The sequence below is a fragment of the Lonchura striata genome, chromosome 1 (genome assembly GCF_046129695.1).
Source record: "Lonchura striata isolate bLonStr1 chromosome 1, bLonStr1.mat, whole genome shotgun sequence".
NCBI lineage: Eukaryota > Metazoa > Chordata > Aves > Passeriformes > Estrildidae > Lonchura > Lonchura striata.
This window is the reverse complement of record NC_134603.1, coordinates 146,946,649-146,959,808: the sequence shown is the minus strand read 5'-3', so window position 1 is coordinate 146,959,808 and position 13,160 is coordinate 146,946,649. Positions and strand designations below refer to the sequence as shown.

At 40.2% G+C, this 13,160-nt stretch overlaps 1 protein-coding gene across 5 annotated transcripts in view; it reads right to left on the bottom strand.

Moving 5' to 3' along the window:
- The window catches only part of DIP2C (disco interacting protein 2 homolog C), a 307,518-nt gene that overhangs the window by 80,252 nt on the left and 214,106 nt on the right, over positions 1 to 13,160 (bottom strand). For all 5 annotated transcript variants that reach the window (XM_021528799.3, XM_021528801.2, XM_021528802.3 and 2 more), the window contains 2 exons: positions 10,466 to 10,576; positions 233 to 356 (listed from right to left, as the gene is read on the bottom strand). In XM_021528799.3, coding sequence (XP_021384474.1) covers positions 233 to 356; positions 10,466 to 10,576 — 235 coding nt within the window. The remainder of the gene's footprint in view (positions 1 to 232; positions 357 to 10,465; positions 10,577 to 13,160) is intronic.

Genomic DNA, 13,160 nt, shown 5'->3' with positions numbered 1-13,160 from the left:
GCTGAGCCAGCAGAGAACTGGATTGGGAGCACTGGTGCTGCTCTCCTTCCATGAGACTGGCACAGCCATCAGTGCCACAGTGACACACCAGGACAGCGGTGTCCCAGCAGCCCGGCTGCTCCTGTGGCAAGGGTTTCATCACAGGCCTGACACTCACCCACAGCCACTAAACAAGTGCAGGTTGTTGTAGTAAATGACCAGTGAGAGCCACAATAAACTAGGGCTAGGTTACCTTTAAACTGTGGTATCTCCCCTGTGGGGCTTTTAGGCAGTCCTTTATGGCATGCATCGCTGGTCAAGGCCACAGTAACTCCACAGCTTCCAAGCAAAAAGCCTATTTGTTGACTTCCTGCATCCTAAGAGATGACAAAATACACAGAATTGATTAGAAGTGATTACAGGCTGAAAGCACTTCTGTCCTCGGGTACGTTATCTTGAGAGGAAAACAGTCTCTTTTTTTAAAATTGATTTCCTTTTAGGTAACTATCAAAACTCATCTGTACATTGACAAAGGAATTCCATAAGATAGGTATCCTCTTGTCTGTAGAAGTATAAATCATAAAGACAGTGGAAACCATCAGATGGCATCTGCTGTTGCATCTCTTAGAAATGACAAGTGGCTGGGAGGAATGCCTGATCTGACAGAAGGTTGTTTCATCCCGAGGGATCCCTGGAAAAATTGCCAGACAAGGCCCTCATAAAGTTCACCAAAGGCAAATTCAAAGTCCTGCACCTATGGAGAAACAAACCCCTGTGCCAGAACAGTCTGGGGAGCAGCTTTTTGGTGAAGAACCTGGTGGACAGCAAGCTGAGTGTGAACCAGCAGCGTGCCCTGGCACGAGGAAGGCAAATGGCATCCTAGAGCTGTGTGAGGCAAAGCACTGCCAGCAGGCTGAGGAGGGATCCTCCCCCTCAGCACCGGCGAGGCACATCCCCAGTGCTGGCACCAGTTCTGGGCTTCCAAGGAGAAGACACAGAGCTCCTGGAGAGTCAGCAAAGAGCCACTATGATAATTAAGGGACTGAAGCATCTCTTCTCAGAGGAAAAAGCTGGGACTGCTCAGCCTTGAGAAGAGAATAGTTAGGGAGGGACCTAACCAATGTGTACAAACACCTGAAGGGAGGGTGTGAAGAAGATGGAGCCAGGTTCTTTCCTTACTTTGCTCAGCAACAGGACCAGAGGCAATGGACACAAACCAAAATAGAGGAGGCTCCCTCTGACAATCAGGAACCACCATTTTTTTCTGGGAGGGTGACTGGCACAAAGTGCCCATAGAGGTTGTAGAGTTTCCATACTTGGAGATATCCAAAAGTTACTGTGGATATAGTCCTGGGCACCTTGGTTGAGCAGGGAAGCTGGACTATGTCACCTTCACACATTTCTGCCAACCTCAACCATTCTGTGATTTTGTGACAATTCTAGGAAATAATCTGGATTACAGATGCTTCCACATGCAGAAAGCTTTTAACCATTATGATGTTATGATGGGTGTACAATGGTGAGAGTTTCCCTATTTATGTTGACCTAACCTGATTTGTCAATAACCATTTCATTGAGTAGTTACAGGCACATTTCAGGAGCACTACATACAGTCAAGTGCCCATTAGAGTAAGATCATTACATTTTACTTTCATCAAGGGGATAGAAGCAGTGAGATTAAGAAGTCATGTAATGATTTCCCAGCCTAGGCCATAGTTGTTCTTTAGGAGATGCTGTGCTTCAACAGCATTATGTCTGTTTTATGTATAGATCTTGTCATTACTCTTTTATGAAATTTACATCTATCCAACAGGCTCTTCAATAGAGCAAAGCCATAAATGTAAATGCACATAAAAATCTTAACCCTTTCTTCACAGAATTATTCTACTAAAAACCACCTAAAAAGACTCAAAAGATCTAATTAAAATATCTATCAAATCAGCCATAGAGCACATTCAACAATGGAAACAACCAGAAATATGGAATAGTTGCTTTAAACTATTGATTTGTTCAAAGCAAAATTCTGTGATGGAAACAAAGCTCCAGAGCTTGACTAATTCTTAATGCAATTTTTGTGTAGTCAAATAAAACCATCTAAAATGGAGAAGCAATGAGAACAGAGGAAAAGCAAAAGCTTAATTTTCCATACCACTTCAAAATATGTATATGGCAGCAATTATCATAACTTTGATAGCTGAGCAAGCGATGTGAGACAATTAACTGATCTGTCAAAGTCTATGCTATTTAACTCCTCCTATTCAGAACTATTGCATTTGCTTTTGCTTACTATAGCCAGAAGGTTTCTAAAACCAGGAAAAAAATGAAAAGGTATTTTTTCAGCAAGGCTTTTTAATCTTAAGCATGTGTATTATTTTTGCCCATATAAAAACAGACAATGAGAGTTTTCTTTGAAAAACAGAGAATAATATTGGTATCTCCATGAACAGCACTTTGGAGAGCATGTTGTTGGTCCCACCATACCCGCACCAGTGGGGCTTCCAGGACTTAATGGGCTTTGTCCAGCATTAATTACTGTCCTCACTGACTCTCATGCCAGCTGCTTCACATCTCTGTTGTCAAACCTATGGGACAAGCACTTAGCAAGATCTAATCCTGGTTCTACATGAGGATGAGACCCTGTCTCCACTCTTGGAGTCTGCTCAGAGGAAGGAAATGGGTGCCTGAACAGTGCAGGAGGGATGGCTCTCCTGAGGGCCCTTCACAAGGAATGGCAGGAAGAGGAAGGCTGGAGTGCTCCATGGAGAACACCACTCCTTGGTCAAGACAGCTTCTGAGACCTGCTACTCTGTCACCTATAAAGGGAGGTCATGAGTTCCTTAAAATATCAGAGTCATACTACCATTACTCAAAATTTCCCATTAAATTTAATATTAAATGCTTACTAATATACGTATGAATTTATAACTACCAATTTAAAAAGGCATATAAAATTTATAATTGAATGCAGCAATGGCATTGATCTCAATTTTAAATTACAATGTAGTTGTAACTGCATATCCTATAAAAGATTGCCACAAACTGTTTCACCTCTATATCAAAAAAATGCCAATTCTCTAGCAATGAAATTCCATTTAATGCAGAGCTTTGTAAACAGAAATTAACCTAACAAATTCCATTAAGAAATCTAACACAAGGAAAACAGTAGAAAGTGTAGACCCTCAAGCATCAGCATACCATGGCCCTGGGGGATGCATCAGCTAAGAAAACACTTGTCAAACTCTTCTCACAGCAAAAGAACACAACAGACAAAAAAGGAACTTGTCTTAACAGTGTAGTGTTTTTTAGATAACACAAGAAAAAATGACTACACTTTCCCTCATGCCATATCAACTGTCCTAGAGGATATCCACATAAATATTAATCATTCATTTGTAGCAGTTCACACATATACGTAGATTTCTTAACACAATCTATGCACATGTAAGAGTTTGTAATAGCACACTACTTTACATCAGAACAACCCACCTCAAACAGCATTAAAATCTTCACCCTATCCTTTTCTGAAGAGATATTCTTTTAACAGTAAGGAAAACATGACTGAGCAATCATGTGATATGACACTGCCACAGGAGATTGGAAGACTTTCACCAGGCATGGGCAGTGTGTTTCACAGACCTTCAAACCCCACACCATGCTTTGGTGGCTGCAATAAATCCTGCCTTGCAAGACAAAGGCAAATAAAGATGCTGAAGCTGAGGTGCTGTGAAAGACACTCTTCTCAAGGGCCACAGGAGCTCCAGCTGAGGACTTTGCAGTATGAACCCAATGACTTGGTGTCCATCAATTCCACCTTCAGTCTCAGTCTCCCACACCTCATAAGCAGTTATCCTCACCTTCTGCCTGTTTCTGGTGGTTCTATCCTGACACAGAATCTAAAACTACTGCAGAGAACACAGACATGAAGAATCCCTTGCCCCCTACAGGTTATTCTGTGATAACTGATGCCTTACAGAAGAATTTGTTTCTAACTCTTCAAGTGGTGTTGGGATACTGGACTGACAGACAGGAGGTGGAAGACCTGACACCTTTATACATCACACAGCCATACCACAATGTTACTTACACACTCAACCATGTAAACACAGCAGTCTTTGCTGCTCCTCATACCTCAGCATGACAGGCCCAGAACAGTGAGAACCCTGGGCAAAACTTGTGTTTGAAAAATGAAGTTTGAGCTAGAAGTGCAATCCTTTGCCTGAGGATGTCAAAGCTTACATGTGGACCACAAAAATGGCTACTGACTTTAAGAGCAATGATTATTGCAGATTTGACAGACAAACTATTGGCCTGCCTTTTGAGTAATGTGAAATGAATTGTTGCAATGGTGAAAACTACTTTGTAAGTTGCAAAGAGACACCACCAAGTAATATTCTGCCAAAACCCCCAAATCCTCTTCCCCTCTAAGTAAAATCAATCTCCTACCTATGAAGGGAATAGATTTTCAGGACACACTGGTTTGTCAGAAGTGTTACTTGCTATTTTGGTTATCTGCTACTTGGCAACCCCCCCACTTGCCATGAACACTTTATTTTGCTGAATATTGTGGGTGTAGGAAAAACCTCAGGGAGCTAGTGGAGACCAGGTGAAACAACTGAATGCAGTCCCAACTGCAGACAGGGAGAGACTTGCCAGAGATGCTCATTGTCAAATCCTCCACAACTGACAGTCTGAAGTAACACACAATGCAGGCGGAAGGCAAAATGCAGAGCTGAAGTATTGTAGCATGAAGTTTGAGACCAATTGCTGACTTTGGAACTATCACTTTACATTTCTTGAAGGCACAGCACTTGCTGAGGTATGAAAATTGAGGTGTTCATAGCTTTAGACTATGTCTGCACACACCTAGAGAGATCAATCTTTCAGATGAAGCAAGCCAGAAATCCTCTCTGCTGTAGGCAGCCATTCAAAGTTCTCTAAAGACTTTTATTAAAGGTTCCCTAAAGGTTTTCACCAGTACTTGGTGGCAAACTGCCTTCTTCCTGCTGCAGAGTGATAATTCATTGTCAGGATAAAAAAAATCCCACGTGTGGTTGCATTTCAGCATGCTGTTAATGTCATTTCTATAATGCTTTGTGAGAGTATCTGTGTGAAGGAAAACAGTTATGATCCTGTCTCCGTGAGTGAGAGTGCATGTCCTTATCTAATAAGGAAGGAAGAGACAGCCTGTGCAAAGGTTGGCTGATAAAGGTTACTTCTGCTCACTTGCAAATCCCAGACTGCTTTCAAAATGAGAATTATGTGGTGGAGCATCACAGACTGAACTAATCTTGTTTTCTGTTACAATGCTTATTTGAGCTCCAGTGCCCTTACCCTAACAAAAATTTGCTGGTAAAGAACAAACAGGGCAATGATCAGATGTAAAGGCCAAGCATTACCAGTACTGAGGCAAAACTGAAAAAGCATCAAGGAACCCTTCTTTTTTTAAAAACACAAAGGCCTTAGTAGAAATTAAACACCGTGCAGACCCAATCTTCATAACCAGCTTTATGACAAAGAAATTAACTGTATCCTTGGACAACAGCTTTGGTATCTGCCTGCAATTTGCATGTGAAATCTGCAACTATGAGCACCTTAACATCCAAAAATCTTAATAAAAGCAAGACAATGATTATTTTTGGCAGTGGACACTGCATGAAATATTATATTCTTTCCAGGAAATTACCATTTCCTAAACTTGAAAATATAATAAGGAAACATAGACTTCAAAGGATCTAAGATTCACTGTGACAAACTCAGCAAGGACTTCTTGGTGCTCCCCTGCTGAAGTATCTGAAGAGGGATGGACAGGCACAGGGCTTGCAGGGCCCAGCAGTTTGCACAGGGGGCTCAGGTGGGGCTCATGGAACTTATATTCTTTGGAGGGACTAGAAGACTGTGCCACTGAAAAGGGTATATGAAACATTTTATACATATTTTAAATCCAGGGAGAAAGAGATGCATTGTCAAAAGATGTTCAAAAGCATGTAGAGCTCCAGTGTTTCTGGCACACTACAGACCTACAATGAGTAAAGCTGAGAGAAAGCAAAGCTCATTTTATCTTGAGCCCTGAAACACTTGGAAAGATGTCAAGGTGTATTTCCTTCAGACTAGAATTCTTCTTTCAAAGAAAGATATACTGGGACAATTTCACTGTCATGGAAGAGATATACCACCCTGGCTACTGTGTAAAAGCTTTAATAACTTCTCAGGATTTAATAAAAGGAGCTCCTCAATAACAGTTTTTACCCTGTATGAAGTATCATTTAAAAAAAAAACTCAAGTGTCCAGGAGTAGGTATCTCCAGATTTCCTATGACTACACAATTCTTCCAATCATATTGTGAGAGCCAGCATCTGGAAAAGCACAGAAATGCCTGTTGGAAGCACACATAGCATTAAATCTAACAGGCTAGGAAATAGCATTTTGAGTGAGAAATTAATTTTTACATGCTTTCATGTCACACATGAAAGCTACAAATTCTGCCAATGATAAGGAGGCCATGAAGATCTGTGAGGGATAAATGTCTTCCTATGTTCACAGCATGTGACTGAGCATAACTGTGAATGTGCTTGGAGGACAAAATGTTATTTTTAGATTAAAACTGATTAGCTCCCCTGACTGTATCAGAGCAGAATAATAATATTTTTCATGGCACCGATCAAATGGAAAAAAACATTGACCTAAAAAAATATAAAGAAAAAGAAATCAAAACCTTATTTTAAAATCTTTTCATGAGGGACATAGCAAATCACTGTTTGAACTAGAACTCAACATGTTGAAACTCCCATCTCATCTACTTTGACAGCACATTCTATGACATAGTTTGCAACTCACATCATATCACACATGCAATGAAAGAGTTTGCAACACTCCAGCTTCAGACAGGACTAACATAAGTGGCAGTTCTGAAGGAAGAGATGCTGTATAGGACACATTATTTGCTAATGTTTGGGAAACATAAGCAAATTTTTAGAGAGGGACACCATTCTGAGAGAACAGAGCCTATAAATGAAGGGATGAGGATTAGCTCTAACAATTTTGGGGGGTGCTGATGATAAAGGCATTGCAATGGTACTAAATTCAGGGAAAGGAGGAGAAATAAAAATTCTGCTTGTTCTGTTGTTGCAACAATTGCAGAACTCCTGACTGCTGCTTTTAGAATGAAGAGTTAGTTTGCAATTTTGGGTTTTAATTTTAGATCGAATGTCCCAAATCTAAAGAACCAACACCATGCTGCAGGAATTGCAATTTCCAACTTCCAATTTTTATTTGCCAAACACTGGGAAGCTTTCTGGGGAATAAAACTGGAGAATGCTGCATGGCTGCTGGACAATCCATCCTAGATGCCAGGTCACTCATCCCCTGAAGTCCTGGGGTATTCTAGGTACTCTGTCAACATAAAGGTGGGATGCAGAAGGAAAGAGCAAGGCAAGATGGACCTTCACCTAATAGTGAACTTGGAAAAAAATCCTGTCAAAATCTTAAAAAAATAACAGTTATGCTACAAAGAAAAGGGAATACACACAAAATCTATATGCTGGTAAAGCAAAAGCTGCTACTTCCATGTGGGTACAGATGTCTGCAGAGTAATCTGTAAAGCAAAAGTCTACCTGGCTGCAAAAATTACCACTCAGTTTTAAAATTCCAGGGACAAAATTCTGCACAGAGCTGTGAATAACTCTTCTTTATGAAAATATAGAACAGTATTAAAGCTGCTAATACAAACTTTTAATATTAAAAATGGCTGCTAACATAACTGCCTGAAATAGCTCATCCTGTATCAGCTTATTATTCTGTAAGCCTATAGTATAATATAAAACATAATTGCTGGTCTATTTGCTAGTTCACATCTCTGTCTTCCAGAAAGCAACCCAAAAGTTGTCCACTGCCAGAATGTACTGGTGCATACAGAACAGAGAACAAATAATGGGAAAGCATAAAATAACAGTTGAGGCCATTGTGTGATGACAGGAATGACATCTTCCCATGGATGCCAAAAGCAATCCACTGCCATTTGACCAGGCAGAGGTATTCTTTCTGGGACTACTCAGAATGTGATTTTCATCTCATTGTTTCCACTCCAGTTGCCTTTCCATATAAACAAATGCAAAGATATTTGATATAGTATATGCTGTGAGATTGCATAGCTTTATTTATAGAGTATAGATCATGTTGCTTTTTTAACTGACATCTCTGTTATTGTGTTATTAATTTGATATTTAAACACTGTGGCAAAATATAAACAGTCTGAGTTTCTAGATATTCCTTTATATAAATATAAATATAAATATATATATATATATATATTCACATGTGTAAGTGTATATTTATATATCCATATATAGATACATATTTTTTTAAAAAATACCCAGGAGGTGCAGCCAAATTAGGGTAAGTTTTTCATTTGACACAGAGTATTTACTTGGACAGCTGGATTTTATAGTTTACTGGGTGGATGTGGTATCAGATGTTCAAAATAAATCAAATTTACACCTATCTATGTGCTTTAAAATGTCATTAAACCTCAGAAAATATTAACAGGGAAAGACATATTAGACTTTTTAACCCTCAAAACCATGTTCTTTATTTTTTTCATGGAATGAAACTGGATTTACACATTTGAGTACATTGTAAGTTCTCAAAATGTACATATTCTGCTGTCCTTATTTTGTTGATGCATATAAAATCTGTGGTTTTTATCAAAATAATGTCCTGTGTTATGCAACTGCCTCAGGCTAAATGTACTGCCCTCTGATGTGAAGGCACAACAAGAGCCCAATGCAAACATTTCTACTAAGATCACCATCCTCATTCTATAGTCATGTCCACCTCTCAGTGCTCTCAAATGCAGCATTTTACACATGAAACAGCACAACCCTACTCCCCAAAGCAGATATGGTGGTTGAGGTCCCATCCCCTCCCCTTGCATGGCCTTTCCAGCTCAGACAGTTTAAGTTAGGGCACATCCTGTCTCCTCTTTCCTTTGGTCCTTCCTTCTGCTGAGTGGCTCTCTAAGTCTGCTCAGCTGCATCATGGTCTCTCATTGTCTGATCCACTCCCTCCCTCCATCTCTCTCCTCCTTCACGTTTATCAACTGCCCCCTCCTCCTGATCCCAGCCCTTCTCTCCCTGCCACCTTCTGGTTTCACCATGGCAGGAGCCCACCATGATGATGGTGGATTCCCAGATGATGGCTGGGACATGTGCAATCGTAATGGAGAAATGTTGAGGTCAACTCAGCTTCCCAGAGGTGAGAAAGGTTCATTTAGGAATGCATCTCCAAATATTTTGAGCTGTTAATTGGCTGTGTGAGATGCCCAAACTGCAAAGGCTTTGTGAGGGCTTACAATCTTGTTTTCATGGCTTTCATTTGAAAGGGAGGGTTCCTGTCCATGAAACAAAGATTTGAGCTTCTGCTTCAGAGTACTCTAATACTGTAACATTTCAAAGAAAAGTGATTGACAATTGAAGTATTGAAAATGTGACCAAGGCAATACATTTGCTCAGGCCTTTGCTTGGCACCTCATGGCTTCAGTCAACATTTTCCAGAACAATTCACTTTAAAGAACACTCTTTGCATGGACAAGCCCAGACCAAATAATTAAAGTAAAGCATTATTAGTGGTAAGTAATATAAGAGCAATTATACAAGGGGTATGTGGGAGCAGCCAGACACGGTAAATGAAGGGGATATGACCAAAACAATCCTTGTAATTAATAAATGCATTTTTCTGCATTTACAGCCTTCAAGGCATACATCCTCAGATTCTGCAGAATCTATGTGAATGACCCAGCTGTGGTTCACCTCCACCCCTCACTGCCCCTAAACACTCCTTCCAGCTGGAAATGATCTAGTTGTCTCCTAACACTTCTCTGGGATATGGGATATGGTTGTATCTTTGAACCAACACTGGATGTGAAATGCTTTTGATTAGCAGTGGTCAGTTTTCTCTATGGATGCATGTTCTGTGGCAAGAGCTCCTGAGCTGAATTTGTTCAAGTGCCACCCTTGGCAGAGGTGACTGTGGTGACAGAAGCTTTGGGACACATATAGACACAGGAGAAGGCATTTCCATACCAGCTTTGAAGTAGCACACACAGCACCAGTGGCATTATAACATAGCTTGTGTTGCAGGGACAGGTGGAAAATCAGCAGTTGTTGCCAATGATTCTTTGTCAGTGGCCAACACCAGAAGGCTTTAAAAGGCAACAAAGGTAATCCATCTATGACTGGCAGAGCTGTTCTCTTGGAAAATTTTCCTCTCATTTTCCATGCAGACCTGCATTTGTTGAAACTACAAGCACATCTTCAGATTTTCTATCACAAAACAGAAAGAACTATATATAATTAACCACACTGCACTATCTTGGTCTCCTCATATTCAGAGCTAGCTAACCACAAAAATGTACTCAAAAGCTATGTTCAGTTGTGATTTATTCTGACATAAGTGCTAAAATGGAGTAAAGAGAAGAAACTGAGTTCCCCACCTTTCTTGTAAGTGGCACTTCAATAGGGACGGGGACAACTTCAGCAAGCAGGCAGCCATAAAATGCCACCATGAAAGCAGCAGGGTCATTGTTAGGAAACACGAGGGTTACCTGAAAGAGAGAGATGTATGTTAAAAATGTTTTATCCTAGATGTCAGATAATGATAATTGGAGTTTCCATGCTTCCTTTTGGATGCAGATGATATTGGAGCACTTCTAAGACAGCTATTCAAATGCCTAATAACAGATGAATGAGGAATCAGAAGGAAGTTATACTGATAAATATTCATTTTATGAATATTTTCACTTAGGATGTAGTTAAATATTTTCATTCTGCATTGTTTCCTGCATTGACAACACCTTTCATCTGGTTCTGATTTAACTGATTACTTTACCTGTGTCAAATAACTGAAGTAAATGGAATTAGAAGGATTTTAGATTCTAATGTAATAATTTGCTTGAAGTTACTGAAACTGAAGTGTACATGTGACCAAATCAAATTATCCAGATTTAGGATGTCATTATGCCAATCATTAATATACTGTTTTGTTTCACTACACTTTGCCTCATACAACAGTTTTGTTCTAGGACTATCTTGTTGCCCCAGTGTAACGTTTCTGTGTGCTGTGTACACACAAAAACTGGTATCTAGAAGCAAACATCACATCCAGAGCTGGCCATATCACATGCCAACCTAGGTGTAGATTTTTTGAACTTAACAGCTTCAGGGCTAGGGCTGGGGAATTATTTGGATAAAAGAATGCCAAAGCAAATCACAGGTCACCAGAATGATCAGCAGCTGCTGAGCTGTGCAGCTTAATTCCTGCAGGCCCTGCCTGAGGCAGGACAATGCCTGAGATCCTCCACAGGCAAAGGGAAAGGAGAAAGGAGGGGTCACAGCCTGCTGAGGATCCAGCCACTTCAGAGAGCCCATAGTTCTCCTTGCAAGGGCAGGGAACAGTCCTGCTCTCACTGGTGAATGGCCTTAGTGGCTGGATCCTCTCTGATTTTGTTTCAGTTCAGTCAGCTGGGCATTCTCAGCTCATGTCCCAAACAGCTGTGACACAGCTGGTAACTCCTGCACACTCAACTGCAGCGGTGTGCAAAGGCACAGCAAATGATTGCAATCCTCTTTCCTCTGGGCTCACACACAGGACAGGGGTGTATTATCACAGCACTTTGCCTTTTGCTGAAACTACTTAGCAGCTCTTGAGTTTTGACTGCTTCAACATCCACTGAAGTTTTGTTGAAGTAAAATCATGATGTTTCCATGTATGCTCCAAGGTTCAGTTACTGAAGATTGTAAGTGTTGCCGGAATTTTTACATGGTTTCAAAAGTAGACATCTTCCATCATCAACCTGATTTCTTCAAACTAGAAGAAATCTAACCAGCCTTGTCCAATAGTCCAAAATATCTCTAGTTTTTAGGCTGAAGACTTTAACCTCATAATTCTTTAGAGTGAGAGCAAATGCCTTGCTACTTTATCTGCACAGTTGCACATTAAACATTCCAAGTGCTGGAGATGGCTGTGCAGAGCTTACTATATGCAAATGAAAATACAGGGATTTTGCCAGGTGCATGGAGGGAATGGTAGAGATTGCTGAGCCCAGCAAACATCTGATAGATTCCAAAATTTACTTTGAGGGTTCTTAGGTTTTGCATTGGTCTTTGCTTACATAAAGGCAGTGAAGGTTTGGCTGGGAATCTTTGAAAAGGAGCTGACAGAGGTGAAAAAAATCTCACTGAAGTCCAGTGGGAATGAGGCATTAACTTCCTCTTCAAAAAACATTAATCACTATCAGACTTGTACCAAATAAATAAATAATGTGTGCAAAAGCAAAAAGGGCTGAAGGAACAAAATCACACAGTGTATATTAGCAGATGAGAATCTGGTTAGCTAGTAGATATTTCAGAGAGCAAGATTAATTTCCAGGCAGCTGTCAGGGGTGATGCAAGGTTAGATTTCTGAAGTTACTATAGAAGGCAAATGCACTTTGCCACGTATAATACCAGAAACAAGGAAGGAGATGCAGGCAGGTTCATTTTTTTTTTTTTTTTGCTCAGACAAAGAACCTAAAAGGTGAGGTAATGGTAGTCATGAAAAAGAGATTTCAATGACAGAAGTTGTTTCTAAAGGGAAAATAGAAACTATTTTATACATATCAAAATAAGGAAACAAATACATTCTCATTTGGAAAAGACCAGAAATATGTGCCTGTATTTCATTTAGTATCAAAACTGCCTTTAAGTGTTGCCACACAACACACATTACGTAGAATAAAGTCACCTTCAAAGAGCTCAGAAAGCTTTTTTGTTATTACAACAGGGGTGTAACAGCCAGAATCACAGCCTAGAGCATCAGAAGTGCTGTAACACCTCATCTTCAATGTGAAGTTGCCTCAAATGATCACGTTCCTGTTACATAGGGATGCCAGGCAAGATGTTTTTACAACACAAAGCATATGCTTTCAGCACTCAGCTACAAACATTGTTTCACTCTAATCTAGGCTGACTTATTTTAGATGAGCTGCAATTTGTTCCTTACATGTCCTGTGCTAGCTAAACTTCCAGTTTTCAGCCTGAACTATCCACAAATCCCTTCTTAATGTAAGGAGATGGCAGTGACTGCTGCAGAAAATGACTACAAAGATGGGCAGGCAGCACACAGTAAATAAGGAGAAATGCACATTGCCC